Here is a 16,421-nt window from a genome sequence, read left to right as displayed (position 1 = left end):
ACGTGGTATGTGTGAGACAGCTGTTAGCTTGTCGTGACGTGGTATGTGTGAGACAGCTGTTAGCTTGTCGTGATGTGGTATGTGTGAGACAGATGTTAGCTTGTCATAACGTGGTATGTGTGAGACAGCTGTTAGCTTGTCGTGATGTGGTATGTGTGAGACAGATGTTAGCTTGTCATGACGTGGTATGTGTGAGACAGCTGTTAGCTTGTCGTGACGTGGTATGTGTGAGACAGCTGTTAGCTTGTCGTGACGTGGTATGTGTGAGACAGCTGTTAGCTTGTCGTGATGTGGTATGTGTGAGACAGCTGTTAGCTTGTCGTGACGTGGTATGTGTGAGACAGATGTTAGCTTGTCATAACGTGGTATGTGTGAGACAGCTGTTAGCTTGTCGTGACGTGGTATGTGTGAGACAGATGTTAGCTTGTCGTGACGTGGTATGTGTGAGACAGATGTTAGCTTGTCGTGACGTGGTATGTGTGAGACAGATGTTAGCTTGTCGTGACGTGGTATGTGTGAGACAGATGTTAGCTTGTCGTGACGTGGTATGTGTGAGACAGATGTTAGCTTGTCGTGATGTGGTATGTGTGAGACAGATGTTAGCTTGTCGTGATGTGGTATGTGTGAGACAGCTGTTAGCTTGTCGTGACGTGGTATGTGTGAGACAGATGTTAGCTTGTCGTGACGTGGTATGTGTGAGACAGCTGTTAGCTTGTCGTGACGAGGTATGTGTGAGACAGATGTTAGCTTGTCCTGATGTGGTATGTGTGAGGCAGCTGTTAGCTTGTCGTGATGTGGTATGTGTGAGACAGCTGTTAGCTTGTCGTGACGAGGTATGTGTGAGACAGATGTTAGCTTGTCCTGATGTGGTATGTGTGAGACAGCTGTTAGCTTGTCGTGATGTGGTATGTGTGAGACAGCTGTTAGCTTGTCGTGATGAGGTATGTGTGAGACAGATGTTAGCTTGTCGTGACGAGGTATGTGTGAGACAGATGTTAGCTTGTCCTGATGTGGTATGTGTGAGACAGCTGTTAGCTTGTCGTGATGTGGTATGTGTGAGACAGATGTTAGCTTGTCGTGACGTGGTATGTGTGAGACAGCTGTTAGCTTGTCGTGACGTGGTATGTGTGAGACAGCTGTTAGCTTGTCGTGATGTGGTATGTGTGAGACAGATGTTAGCTTGTCGTGATGTGGTATGTGTGAGACAGAGGTTAGCTTGTCGTGACGTGGTATGTGTGAGACAGCTGTTAGCTTGTCGTGACGTGGTATGTGTGAGACAGATGTTAGCTTGTCGTGACGTGGTATGTGTGAGACAGATGTTAGCTTGTCGTGACGTGGTATGTGTGAGACAGAGGTTAGCTTGTCGTGACGTGGTATGTGTGAGACAGCTGTTAGCGTGTCGTGACGTGGTATGTGTGAGACAGATGTTAGCTTGTCGTGACGTGGTATGTGTGAGACAGATGTTAGCTTGTCGTGACGTGGTATGTGTGAGACAGAGGTTAGCTTGTCGTGACGTGGTATGTGTGAGACAGATGTTAGCTTGTCGTGACGTGGTATGTGTGAGACAGATGTTAGCGTGTCGTGATGTGGTATGTGTGAGACAGATGTTAGCTTGTCGTGATGTGATATGTGTGAGACAGATGTTAGCTTGTCGTGATGTGGTATGTGTGAGACAGCTGTTAGCTTGTCGTGATGTGGTATGTGTGAGACAGATGTTAGCGTGTCGTGACGTGGTATGTGTGAGACAGATGTTAGCGTGTCGTGACGTGGTATGTGTGAGACAGATGTTAGCTTGTCATAACGTGGTATGTGTGAGACAGCTGTTAGCTTGTCGTGACGTGGTATGTGTGAGACAGCTGTTAGCTTGTCGTGACTGTGGTATGTGTGAGACAGATGTTAGCTTGTCGTGACGTGGTATGTGTGAGACAGCTGTTAGCTTGTCGTGATGTGGTATGTGTGAGACAGATGTTAGCTTGTCATAACGTGGTATGTGTGAGACAGCTGTTAGCTTGTCGTGACGTGGTATGTGTGAGACAGCTGTTAGCTTGTCGTGACGTGGTATGTGTGAGACAGCTGTTAGCTTGTCGTGACGTGGTATGTGTGAGACAGCTGTTAGCTTGTCGTGACGTGGTATGTGTGAGACAGCTGTTAGCTTGTCGTGATGTGGTATGTGTGAGACAGATGTTAGCTTGTCATAACGTGGTATGTGTGAGACAGCTGTTAGCTTGTCGTGACGTGGTATGTGTGAGACAGCTGTTAGCTTGTCGTGACGTGGTATGTGTGAGACAGCTGTTAGCTTGTCGTGACTGTGGTATGTGTGAGACAGCTGTTAGCTTGTCGTGACGTGGTATGTGTGAGACAGATGTTAGCTTGTCGTGACGTGGTATGTGTGAGACAGATGTTAGCTTGTCGTGACGTGGTATGTGTGAGACAGATGTTAGCTTGTCGTGACGTGGTATGTGTGAGACAGATGTTAGCTTGTCGTGACGTGGTATGTGTGAGACAGATGTTAGCTTGTCGTGATGTGGTATGTGTGAGACAGATGTTAGCTTGTCGTGACGTGGTATGTGTGAGACAGCTGTTAGCTTGTCGTGACGTGGTATGTGTGAGACAGATGTTAGCTTGTCGTGACGTGGTATGTGTGAGACAGATGTTAGCTTGTCGTGACGTGGTATGTGTGAGACAGATGTTAGCTTGTCGTGACGTGGTATGTGTGAGACAGATGTTAGCTTGTCGTGATGTGGTATGTGTGAGACAGATGTTAGCTTGTCGTGACGTGGTATGTGTGAGACAGCTGTTAGCTTGTCGTGACGTGGTATGTGTGAGACAGATGTTAGCTTGTCGTGACGTGGTATGTGTGAGACAGCTGTTAGCTTGTCGTGACGAGGTATGTGTGAGACAGATGTTAGCTTGTCGTGATGTGGTATGTGTGAGACAGCTGTTAGCTTGTCGTGACTGTGGTATGTGTGAGACAGCTGTTAGCTTGTCGTGACGTGGTATGTGTGAGACAGATGTTAGCTTGTCGTGACGTGGTATGTGTGAGACAGCTGTTAGCTTGTCGTGACTGTGGTATGTGTGAGACAGCTGTTAGCTTGTCGTGACGTGGTATGTGTGAGACAGATGTTAGCTTGTCGTGACGTGGTATGTGTGAGACAGATGTTAGCTTGTCGTGATCGTGGTATGTGTGAGACAGCTGTTAGCTTGTCGTGACGTGGTATGTGTGAGACAGCTGTTAGCTTGTCGTGACGTGGTATGTGTGAGACAGATGTTAGCTTGTCGTGACTGTGGTATGTGTGAGACAGATGTTAGCTTGTCGTGACGTGGTATGTGTGAGACAGATGTTAGCTTGTCGTGACGTGGTATGTGTGAGACAGATGTTAGCTTGTCGTGACGTGGTATGTGTGAGACAGCTGTTAGCTTGTCGTGACGTGGTATGTGTGAGACAGATGTTAGCTTGTCGTGACGTGGTATGTGTGAGACAGATGTTAGCTTGTCGTGATCGTGGTATGTGTGAGACAGCTGTTAGCTTGTCGTGACGTGGTATGTGTGAGACAGCTGTTAGCTTGTCGTGACGTGGTATGTGTGAGACAGATGTTAGCTTGTCGTGACGTGGTATGTGTGAGACAGATGTTAGCTTGTCGTGACGTGGTATGTGTGAGACAGATGTTAGCTTGTCGTGACGTGGTATGTGTGAGACAGATGTTAGCTTGTCGTGACGTGGTATGTGTGAGACAGATGTTAGCTTGTCGTGACGTGGTATGTGTGAGACAGATGTTAGCTTGTCGTGACGTGGTATGTGTGAGACAGATGTTAGCTTGTCGTGACTGTGGTATGTGTGAGACAGATGTTAGCTTGTCGTGACGTGGTATGTGTGAGACAGCTGTTAGCTTGTCGTGACGTGGTATGTGTGAGACAGATGTTAGCTTGTCGTGACGTGGTATGTGTGAGACAGATGTTAGCTTGTCGTGACGTGGTATGTGTGAGACAGATGTTAGCTTGTCGTGACGTGGTATGTGTGAGACAGATGTTAGCTTGTCGTGACGTGGTATGTGTGAGACAGATGTTAGCTTGTCGTGACGTGGTATGTGTGAGACAGATGTTAGCTTGTCGTGACGTGGTATGTGTGAGACAGATGTTAGCTTGTCGTGACGTGGTATGTGTGAGACAGATGTTAGCTTGTCGTGACGTGGTATGTGTGAGACAGATGTTAGCTTGTCGTGACGTGGTATGTGTGAGACAGATGTTAGCTTGTCGTGACGTGGTATGTGTGAGACAGATGTTAGCTTGTCGTGACGTGGTATGTGTGAGACAGCTGTTAGCTTGTCGTGACGTGGTATGTGTGAGACAGATGTTAGCTTGTCGTGACGTGGTATGTGTGAGACAGCTGTTAGCTTGTCGTGACGTGGTATGTGTGAGACAGATGTTAGCTTGTCGTGACGTGGTATGTGTGAGACAGATGTTAGCTTGTCGTGACGTGGTATGTGTGAGACAGATGTTAGCTTGTCGTGACGTGGTATGTGTGAGACAGATGTTAGCTTGTCGTGACGTGGTATGTGTGAGACAGCTGTTAGCTTGTCGTGACGTGGTATGTGTGAGACAGATGTTAGCTTGTCGTGACGTGGTATGTGTGAGACAGCTGTTAGCTTGTCGTGACGTGGTATGTGTGAGACAGATGTTAGCTTGTCGTGACGTGGTATGTGTGAGACAGATGTTAGCTTGTCGTGACGTGGTATGTGTGAGACAGATGTTAGCTTGTCGTGACGTGGTATGTGTGAGACAGCTGTTAGCTTGTCGTGACGTGGTATGTGTGAGACAGATGTTAGCTTGTCGTGACGTGGTATGTGTGAGACAGCTGTTAGCTTGTCGTGACGTGGTATGTGTGAGACAGATGTTAGCTTGTCGTGACGTGGTATGTGTGAGACAGATGTTAGCTTGTCGTGACGTGGTATGTGTGAGACAGATGTTAGCTTGTCGTGACGTGGTATGTGTGAGACAGATGTTAGCTTGTCGTGACGTGGTATGTGTGAGACAGATGTTAGCTTGTCGTGACGTGGTATGTGTGAGACAGCTGTTAGCTTGTCGTGACGTGGTATGTGTGAGACAGCTGTTAGCTTGTCGTGACGTGGTATGTGTGAGACAGATGTTAGCTTGTCGTGACGTGGTATGTGTGAGACAGATGTTAGCTTGTCGTGACGTGGTATGTGTGAGACAGCTGTTAGCTTGTCGTGACGTGGTATGTGTGAGACAGCTGTTAGCTTGTCGTGACGTGGTATGTGTGAGACAGATGTTAGCTTGTCGTGACGTGGTATGTGTGAGACAGATGTTAGCTTGTCGTGACTGTGGTATGTGTGAGACAGCTGTTAGCTTGTCGTGACTGTGGTATGTGTGAGACAGATGTTAGCTTGTCGTGACGTGGTATGTGTGAGACAGATGTTAGCTTGTCGTGACGTGGTATGTGTGAGACAGCTGTTAGCTTGTCGTGACGTGGTATGTGTGAGACAGATGTTAGCTTGTCGTGACGTGGTATGTGTGAGACAGATGTTAGCTTGTCGTGACGTGGTATGTGTGAGACAGATGTTAGCTTGTCGTGACGTGGTATGTGTGAGACAGATGTTAGCTTGTCGTGACGTGGTATGTGTGAGACAGATGTTAGCTTGTCGTGACGTGGTATGTGTGAGACAGATGTTAGCTTGTCGTGACGTGGTATGTGTGAGACAGCTGTTAGCTTGTCGTGACGTGGTATGTGTGAGACAGCTGTTAGCTTGTCGTGACGTGGTATGTGTGAGACAGATGTTAGCTTGTCGTGACGTGGTATGTGTGAGACAGATGTTAGCTTGTCGTGACGTGGTATGTGTGAGACAGATGTTAGCGTGTCGTGACGTGGTATGTGTGAGACAGATGTTAGCTTGTCGTGACGTGGTATGTGTGAGACAGATGTTAGCTTGTCGTGACGTGGTATGTGTGAGACAGATGTTAGCTTGTCGTGACGTGGTATGTGTGAGACAGCTGTTAGCTTGTCGTGACGTGGTATGTGTGAGACAGATGTTAGCTTGTCGTGACGTGGTATGTGTGAGACAGATGTTAGCGTGTCGTGACGTGGTATGTGTGAGACAGATGTTAGCTTGTCGTGACGTGGTATGTGTGAGACAGATGTTAGCTTGTCGTGACGTGGTATGTGTGAGACAGATGTTAGCGTGTCGTGACGTGGTATGTGTGAGACAGATGTTAGCTTGTCGTGACGTGGTATGTGTGAGACAGCTGTTAGCTTGTCGTGACGTGGTATGTGTGAGACAGATGTTAGCTTGTCGTGACGTGGTATGTGTGAGACAGCTGTTAGCTTGTCGTGACGTGGTATGTGTGAGACAGATGTTAGCTTGTCGTGACGTGGTATGTGTGAGACAGATGTTAGCTTGTCGTGACGTGGTATGTGTGAGACAGATGTTAGCTTGTCGTGACGTGGTATGTGTGAGACAGATGTTAGCTTGTCGTGACGTGGTATGTGTGAGACAGATGTTAGCTTGTCGTGACGTGGTATGTGTGAGACAGCTGTTAGCTTGTCGTGACGTGGTATGTGTGAGACAGATGTTAGCTTGTCGTGACGTGGTATGTGTGAGACAGATGTTAGCTTGTCGTGACGTGGTATGTGTGAGACAGCTGTTAGCTTGTCGTGACGAGGTATGTGTGAGACAGATGTTAGCTTGTCGTGATGTGGTATGTGTGAGACAGCTGTTAGCTTGTCGTGATGTGGTATGTGTGAGACAGATGTTAGCTTGTCGTGACGTGGTATGTGTGAGACAGCTGTTAGCTTGTTGTGACGAGGTATGTGTGAGACAGATGTTAGCTTGTCGTGATGTGGTATGTGTGAGACAGCTGTTAGCTTGTCGTGATGTGGTATGTGTGAGACAGCTGTTAGCTTGTCGTGACGTGGTATGTGTGAGACAGATGTTAGCTTGTCGTGACGTGGTATGTGTGAGACAGCTGTTAGCTTGTCGTGACGTGGTATGTGTGAGACAGCTGTTAGCTTGTCGTGACGTGGTATGTGTGAGACAGCTGTTAGCTTGTCGTGACGTGGTATGTGTGAGACAGCTGTTAGCTTGTCGTGACGTGGTATGTGTGAGACAGCTGTTAGCTTGTCGTGATGTGGTATGTGTGAGACAGCTGTTAGCTTGTCGTGATGTGGTATGTGTGAGACAGATGTTAGCTTGTCGTGACGTGGTATGTGTGAGACAGAGGTTAGCTTGTCGTGACGTGGTATGTGTGAGACAGCTGTTAGCTTGTCGTGACGTGGTATGTGTGAGACAGATGTTAGCTTGTCGTGACGTGGTATGTGTGAGACAGCTGTTAGCTTGTCGTGACGTGGTATGTGTGAGACAGATGTTAGCGTGTCGTGACGTGGTATGTGTGAGACAGATGTTAGCTTGTCGTGATGTGATATGTGTGAGACAGCTGTTAGCTTGTCGTGATGTGGTATGTGTGAGACAGCTGTTAGCTTGTCGTGACGTGGTATGTGTGAGACAGATGTTAGCTTGTCGTGACGTGGTATGTGTGAGACAGATGTTAGCGTGTCGTGACGTGGTATGTGTGAGACAGCTGTTAGCTTGTCGTGACGTGGTATGTGTGAGACAGATGTTAGCTTGTCGTGACGTGGTATGTGTGAGACAGATGTTAGCTTGTCGTGACGTGGTATGTGTGAGACAGCTGTTAGCTTGTCGTGACGTGGTATGTGTGAGACAGATGTTAGCTTGTCGTGATGTGGTATGTGTGAGACAGATGTTAGCTTGTCGTGACGTGGTATGTGTGAGACAGATGTTAGCGTGTCGTGACGTGGTATGTGTGAGACAGATGTTAGCTTGTCGTGACGTGGTATGTGTGAGACAGATGTTAGCTTGTCGTGACGTGGTATGTGTGAGACAGATGTTAGCTTGTCGTGACGTGGTATGTGTGAGACAGATGTTAGCTTGTCGTGACGTGGTATGTGTGAGACAGCTGTTAGCTTGTCGTGACGTGGTATGTGTGAGACAGATGTTAGCTTGTCGTGATGTGGTATGTGTGAGACAGATGTTAGCTTGTCGTGACGTGGTATGTGTGAGACAGATGTTAGCTTGTCGTGACGTGGTATGTGTGAGACAGATGTTAGCTTGTCGTGACGTGGTATGTGTGAGACAGCTGTTAGCTTGTCGTGACGTGGTATGTGTGAGACAGCTGTTAGCTTGTCGTGACGTGGTATGTGTGAGACAGCTGTTAGCTTGTCGTGATGTGGTATGTGTGAGACAGATGTTAGCTTGTCGTGATGTGGTATGTGTGAGACAGATGTTAGCTTGTCGTGACGTGGTATGTGTGAGACAGATGTTAGCGTGTCGTGACGTGGTATGTGTGAGACAGCTGTTAGCTTGTCGTGACGTGGTATGTGTGAGACAGCTGTTAGCTTGTCGTGACGTGGTATGTGTGAGACAGATGTTAGCTTGTCGTGATGTGGTATGTGTGAGACAGATGTTAGCGTGTCGTGACGTGGTATGTGTGAGACAGCTGTTAGCTTGTCGTGACGTGGTATGTGTGAGACAGATGTTAGCTTGTCGTGACGTGGTATGTGTGAGACAGATGTTAGCGTGTCGTGACGTGGTATGTGTGAGACAGATGTTAGCTTGTCGTGACGTGGTATGTGTGAGACAGATGTTAGCTTGTCGTGACGTGGTATGTGTGAGACAGCTGTTAGCTTGTCGTGACGTGGTATGTGTGAGACAGATGTTAGCTTGTCGTGACGTGGTATGTGTGAGACAGCTGTTAGCTTGTCGTGATGTGGTATGTGTGAGACAGCTGTTAGCTTGTCGTGACGTGGTATGTGTGAGACAGCTGTTAGCTTGTCGTGACGTGGTATGTGTGAGACAGATGTTAGCTTGTCGTGACGTGGTATGTGTGAGACAGATGTTAGCTTGTCGTGACGTGGTATGTGTGAGACAGCTGTTAGCTTGTCGTGATGTGGTATGTGTGAGACAGCTGTTAGCGTGTCGTGACGTGGTATGTGTGAGACAGATGTTAGCGTGTCGTGACGTGGTATGTGTGAGACAGATGTTAGCTTGTCGTGACGTGGTATGTGTGAGACAGATGTTAGCTTGTCGTGATGTGGTATGTGTGAGACAGATGTTAGCTTGTCGTGACGTGGTATGTGTGAGACAGCTGTTAGCTTGTCGTGACGTGGTATGTGTGAGACAGATGTTAGCGTGTCGTGACGTGGTATGTGTGAGACAGCTGTTAGCGTGTCGTGACGTGGTATGTGTGAGACAGATGTTAGCGTGTCGTGACGTGGTATGTGTGAGACAGGCAGACGTTTGTCATAACCTGGTATACTGTGAAGGAACTGTGATTATGAGGGACAGTATTTGATGCCAGTTTGTGTGAAGTGCTTAGACAGTGTAGTGTTTAGTGTTCATTATTACACTAAGACACTTTAGAGTCTGTCACTGGGTTGTCCTCTTGATGATGATGAGGTCGTTAGTGGAGGATAAAAGGAGCGTGTGTTAGATATGTACAGAGTTTCACACCGGTGATTAACGAGCTTAATGAAGACGTGAATATATTTCACGTGGCAGGAACTCATGAGTCGTGTCATTTCTTCATGCTCATCCGGACATCCTTTCAGTAATGCCGTATCCACTGTTTGTTTATTTGTTTGTGGTGATTGAATATTGATGGTCTGGTGGTAGCACTAGTCTGAGTGCTTCGGCTAGCCAGCAAAATGTTTATTATTAATAATAATAATAATAATAATAATAATAATAATAATAATAATAATGACCACATTGAACATTTTGAAAGTTCAAGACTTCGTAGCAGAAACTATAAATACATGTCTTCTCTAAAATTCATGTATCCGGACGGGGCATAACTAAACTCTATGACAAACAGGAAAGCTGGGTCACTTAGACTTGAAGACACTGACTTAATTACTCAGGTCTCTGTCTGGGGCTTAGTATTTGGGGTCTTGGTCTGGTCTCATTACTCAGTCTCTTGTTCTAAGTATCATTACTCGGGGTGTCATTGTTTATGGTGGAAATCAGTGCCGTGGAAGCACGAGTGTGTCCGGTCCACACGGCTCTGTTTCTTTGTGAGTGTTGAGCTGTGTGAGCCGATATGATGAGATGAAGTTGATCTCTGACCCTTGACCCCTGATATCTTACTGTGCAGCACTAGAGTGAGCTCCTTACCTCATGATGTGTATTGATCACTCTCTCTCATTTTCTCTCATTCACTGGAGATGGATAGAGGGGAAAGGTGAAGGGATAGAAAGGAAAACGAGAGCTATGATGAGAGAAAGACAGAGAAACAGGGAGACTGGAGCCACTGACATCTTCAGAGCCGGTGCAGATGCGTTGGAAGGAAAGCTCTCACTTTTTCCTGCTCACAATCCACTGTGGGATCAAGTCCTCCAAGAACACTGCCACAACTTCAGAGGCTTTGTCCCAACACACTTCAACTCACAGGTGCGTATCACTGTCGTCATCACCATGCAAAGTCCGCCGCGCAGCAAAACTACAACGGGGGACGGCTGTGACGATATCCAGCGGAATGACCGGGAACACGGCGATTTGCTTCACCCCAGAACTGGATGTGCTCATGCAGGACGTTTTGGGGGAAGGTGCGTTCACATTAAAGACAGATATTTCATGGTTACTTGCAGTCATGGCTATGCGCCATCAGTAAAGACAGATTCAATCCAAACAATTCACTCGAAACCCTGCGAAGAAGCTTATAATGTGAACACTAAAGTGGACCAGTGGACCACACAGTGCTCCAAAAAATCCACCAGAAATAACCAAACCCCAACCGTAATAATCTATCCGTCTGTCAGAAGAGCGAGCACCAGTCCAACAGTCAGGGAGAGACTGAAACACACTGGTGTCATCATCACTTAATGCACATCTGGCACATCTCCTTCTTTATTCAGTCTGCCCTTCATCCTCTCACCTGCTTTTCTGACATCCATATGTTTGGTTCCTCTGAGGCCTGGAGGTGTAAAGACAAAACAGTTGGACTGAGAACTTCACATCGAACAGAAAGCTCTGTGATAGAACCCACATCTGGGTTCACAGGGTTCATAAACTTTCCAAACATCAAACTGGATACTGAAACGAAACTTCATCATTATCGATTCCGGGCATTAGTTCATATTTTCTGCCTACGTGAGCGTTCCTCGTGGATTTATGTGAATGTAGTCGTGTCTCCTGATGCCCGAAAGGGAATATCGAGTGTTCCTTGCTGCCATGGAAACAACCATTAAAAAAAGATCATGACCTTGCATTAATCAGATGGAAAGATAAACAGATCAACACACAGACAGAGAAATGTACGTGTTGATGTAGTCTTGGAATGATTGTTTCGATCCACAAAGCCGTCGCCTGCTCGTTACGGCACCGAGAGGTTTTATTATTTTAATTTCTGATGGCCCGAGATTAAAAATGCATGCCGGAGTTTTCTCACTGAGATGGAGGAACAATGCCATTTGGCATCATGGAAAATAATCGGCCCTGCTCATGTATTATACATGTGTGGAGCTGCTGCAATAGAAGGAGTGCACGAGGGGCCATTGTGTAATGTAGATACCGTTCCTCACTGAGGAGACCACATCATCAGCTGCATTAAATAACCCTTATCTGATCTCGCCTGTCCTTCTCAGTCCGATCCGCTCCGCTCTCTCGCACTGTTGTCGGCGTAGTGAGTTCGTGAGGAGCTTTCGCGTGAACCTGCACGTGTGACGTTGATGTGTTGACGTTTCTGTTGCTGTAGGATGTTCAGTATGTTGTGCTAGCATCGATGCTAAGTGTAATGACGGTGTAATTTAAGGCGTACATAACGTGTCAATAATTCACCAGCACCTGCGGGAAGTGCTGACGTTCCCGATCGCGGCGTCTCAGTTCAGTTCAGTCCTATTTGTAGATCAGGTTTGAACCCCAGACACGGTCACGGGCAGATTTACAGGAGGACTAGTTTAAGAACGAAGTGCTCAGTGTCGTAGTTTGAAGATTTTTATGGCTGTAAGCTCGTGATCATGGGGAACGTGTGTGCAGTGTTTTCTTATTCTCCCTGTCTGATCTCCTCTATACAGCCGTATGTTCTTTCTTCCACACTCATGTCTGATCTTTCCGAATTACCTTCTATAGTTACATATCCTTGTCTAATCTCTCCTGCACTGCCTCGTTCTATTTCATGTATGCTGTCTTGTCTGATCTCTCGTACCTGTGCTTGTTTGTCGAATCTTTCCTGTTCTGTCTTGTCTGATCTTGATTGATCTGTCATGACTTCCAGCCTTAAATTTATTCCCTCTAGTCTGTACATTTCTGATCTTTTCAGGTTCGCTTTTGTGATCATCTCTGTCTTCCTTTGTCTGATCTGATCTTACCTGCTGTTTGTTATCTGATCTCTCCAATACAGCTGTTTTCTCTTCTACAGTCATGTCTGGTCTTATCTGATCTGATCTACTCTATTTAGTTGTATATCTTCCGTTTTTCTCTCTCTTGCCTTTTCATCCTTTTCTAATGCTTTTCAATATATGTCTTGTCCAATTTATGTCTTGTCTGATCTGGCCTGTCTGATGTTGACTGATATGTCATGTTCTGTCATGTCTCATCTTTTCTGCCCTTTCTTGTCTGATACTTTCTGCCATTTTTAAATGTTCTCTTCTCCTGTCTTTCCTGAGCTTTTCGGATTCTGTATATGATCAGCATTGCCTTGCCTTGTCTGATCTTACCTGCCCATACTTATCGGATCTCTCCTATACAGCTGTACTTGCTCTCTCTTCTGCACTCATGTCTGATCTTTCCTGATCTTCTCTACCTTCTCTATTTCTATAAGGTCTGTGATGCTTTGTCTGATCTCCCCAGAGCTGTCTCTGTTCATTTGTCTTGTCTGATCTCTTCCAGCTTTGTTTCACTCTCTTGAATCTAATGCTTGTCAAATCTTTCCTGTCCTGTCTGATCTTTTCTCTCCTTTCTTTGTCTGATATTTTTCCTGCATTTCTTTGTTTATTCTCTCTTGTCCTCTGTGTGATAAGTTCTGCCTTAACTTGTATGATCTTAGCTGTCCTTTCTTATCTGATCTTTCATGCCTCGAGTGATCTTCCCTGCAATGATTTATTTATTACATCCCGTGCTGCCTTTTCTCATCTGATCTTTGTAGCCCTGTCTTTTCTCGTAATCTAATTTCAGCTATATGTTCTTGTCTGATCTGTCCTGCTCAGCCTTGCCTAATCTTTCATGTCCTTCTCTGTCTAATCTCCTCTGTTATGCTTTGTCCACAATTCCCAAAATGTTCTCTTCTGCATTTGCGGGTCTTTTATTTCCGGCACTTAAAAAGTTCCTTAAACACCGGATTTTGGGTTTGCATCCGTTGGACTAGAGCCAGGTCTGAGAGTACCAACATACACGCCGACGGGAGGGCGGAGTCAAGTGGGCGGGACTGGCTGACACTAAAGATGAGCAGAGTGTAATTGAAACGATGTGGTGACTAACGGTGGACTCAGGTCATGTTTAGATGGAAACTAATACAATGTGATCATTTCTGGTGAGCTAGTCAGCTAGTATAAATGCAAACTCAGGGAAACAAACTATATGAAATTAAATATATAAATATTAATATACATGAACTATTAATAAATATTAAAGTAAATAAAAGTTATACAGCCAAACAGAACCAAATAGTAACACTCAGAATAACAGAGAGACGTCCAAAATGAATCAAAAAACACTTCAAATAACACGACAAAATTAGCCAGTGATAGTTTTTATTTCTCCTCTAGAGGCCGCTATCGTACTGTATAACGACAGCGACTTTTTTCAGCCGCTCCCAATACGAGCGCAACCGGGAAACACTTTAACCTCACGGTCACATGACCACCTGCACCTGAATCACATTCTAGATAACAAGCACTTTATGTATATATATATATATATATATATATATATATATATATATATATATATATATATATATATATATATGTGTGTGTGTGTGTGTGTGTGTGTGTGTGTGTGCGTGTGTGTGTGTGTGTGTGTGTGTATATATAGCCACAGTTTGCACTGCACATTTTGTCTTGCTTTACTTCTCTCACTTTGCTGTTGTTTGTGTTCTGGTCCTTGTGTCATATTCATTTCTCGCCTTAGTGTTTTTGCCATGTGTTTATAGCTTCTTTTGTGTTTGTTGTGTTATTATTAAACCTTTATCTGCAGTCGCATCCGTCTCAGCCTCTAAATCATGACAATTAGCAGAAGCGAAGTCATTTAAAACGACATTTATAACTTACATTTTTTACATTTTTAAAAACCCAGATATAAAATTGCAGTCGTTTTCTGACTGAACCCCAGAACATGCATATGGATCGTTCTCTACAAGGTCCAGGTACACACATAACCGCTGGACCGCTTCAAATCAGGTGTGACTGATCATTTCTCCTGATTAAAGTGTTGTGTGCGGTACTGAAGTTTAGCTCAGGCTACTGATTTGCGAGTACAGATGATTGTTGCTCTAGCTAGGTGCTTGTAGGGAAACCACGGCAACCGTCAGTATACTGGAGTAATGAAAGGCTACTGATGACCAGAGTACAGTCTGAATAATCCCTGCTGTGTGAATGCAGGGGCAGCAAGAAACAGAGAGACAGGCCGAGAGCAATAAAAAGAGGGATAACAGAGATGTAATCACGCTAAATAAGGAATGATAGAGATGTGGGGATCGAGAGGGATAAAGAGATGGAGAGGGAGGGCAGATAAAACCAGAGCGAGAGAGAGATTAAACATTCTCATCCCTCCTGTGTGTGGAGATTAACTTTAATACGCGCGCCGCCAATCCCTCTACAGCGCGCGCACACACACACACACACAGACTGTTCCTAAAGACATTAAACTCTACACTGTTGCATCATCTAAGCAGCTGTGCTTCATTCAGACATACACATGCAAAACATCTTTATCCTCCTCAACTTTAATTATTAATACCTCACTAACATATAGCACATCCTCATGATGCTTACCTTACTATACAAGTTGTATACACACACACACACACACACACACATTAAGGGGCAGGGCCATGTCGATGGCTCAAGGGAGTAAAGGAGGCGGAGCCATAGCTGCTGGAAGTAGAAGGGTTGGAGCCTGGTGGGTAGCCGCAGGGAGAAGAGGGGGCGGAGCCTGTTGGGTAGCTGCGGAAAGTAGAGGGGGCGGAGCCTGTTGGGTAGCTGCGGAAAGTAGAGGGGGCGGAGCCTGTCGGGTAGCTGCGGAAAGTAGAGGGGGTGGAGCCTGGTGGGTAGCTGCAGGGAGAAGAGGGGGTGGAGCCTGGTGGGTAGCTGCGGAAAGTAGAGGGGGTGGAGCCTGGTTGGTAGCTGCAGGGAGTAGAGGGGGCGGAGCCTGGTGGGTAGCTGCTGGAAGTAGAAGGGTTGGAGCCTGGTGGGTAGCCGCAGGGAGTAGAGGGGGCGGAGCCTGTCGGGTAGCTGCGGAAAGTAGAGGGGGTGGAGCCTGGTGGGTAGCCGCAGGGAGTAGAGGGGGCGGAGCCTGGTGGGTAGCTGTAGGAAGTGGAGTAACCAGATTTTGAAATGCTAGAACTTTACTTCTGCTTTAGAACCATGCAAAAAGACATCTGCTTCAGTTCAGGAGATTCTGTAGTGTTCTATAATGAGCAGTGTATATGTTAGAAAACGCCACACACACAGATCAGATCAGATCAGATCAGATCAGATCAGTGAAAGACAGGAAATAATGAACTACATGGATGAGTGTATTTCTGCACTTGATGCTGAGTATTACAGGTAGAGAAACGGACTGGACTGGGAGCACACAGGAGATATTTGGGAGGACGTATTTGCTTGTGTTTGCGGGGAGTTTGTCGCCTCCACATTCAGCCCTGTTCGGATTAACATGAAACAATATTACGACAAACGTTAATAATTGTACTAAACAGGATGATTTTATGTCATTAGATCAGTGTTAGTGAGTGCAGCTCCTTCAGTTCCCCGTGGTGTTTCCTGCTCTGACACCTGACTCGGCTCATTAACACACACAGGTGTCAGAGTGTGTTAGAGCAGGAACCGCACTGCAGTCTGCACAGCCTGAGGATCCGAGGAACTCCTCCGTTATACCCTGATCAGGGGCGTGCTAACGAGAATGCTGTTCTAAGTGTGAGGTTCTCCTCCTCAGGTGGTGCTGGTGTTCATCCTCAGTATCGGAGCGCTCGTCATTTACTTCATCGACTCCTCCAGGTGAGTGTTCCTGTTACTGCCCTGATCTCCACTGGTCTCTGCACACACCTTCACGCGCAGTACTTCATAGAGTTCATAGAAAGTAATCATCACCGCGTGAAGTCATTGTTTATTTCTGCATTCCTGTTCCTGTAATACACACTCGTTCCCTCAGCAGCCTCTCTCTTTACTCCCTCTTATT

General features: G+C 46.2%; 1 protein-coding gene across 18 annotated transcripts in view; it reads left to right on the top strand.

Annotated features, from left to right (window-relative positions):
- The window catches only part of LOC108273798 (calcium-activated potassium channel subunit alpha-1), a 104,886-nt gene that overhangs the window by 28,105 nt on the left and 60,360 nt on the right, over nt 1-16,421 (top strand). For 17 of the 18 annotated variants that reach the window (XM_053685251.1, XM_053685252.1, XM_053685247.1 and 14 more), the window contains exon 4: nt 16,179-16,240. The exons of the other annotated variant lie outside the window; for it this stretch is intronic. In XM_053685251.1, coding sequence (XP_053541226.1) covers nt 16,179-16,240 — 62 coding nt within the window. The remainder of the gene's footprint in view (nt 1-16,178; nt 16,241-16,421) is intronic. 18 annotated transcript variants of the gene reach the window in all.

The sequence above is a fragment of the Ictalurus punctatus genome, chromosome 13 (genome assembly GCF_001660625.3).
Source record: "Ictalurus punctatus breed USDA103 chromosome 13, Coco_2.0, whole genome shotgun sequence".
Taxonomy (NCBI): Eukaryota; Metazoa; Chordata; class Actinopteri; order Siluriformes; family Ictaluridae; genus Ictalurus; species Ictalurus punctatus.
This window is presented reverse-complemented; position numbering and strand designations above follow the sequence as displayed.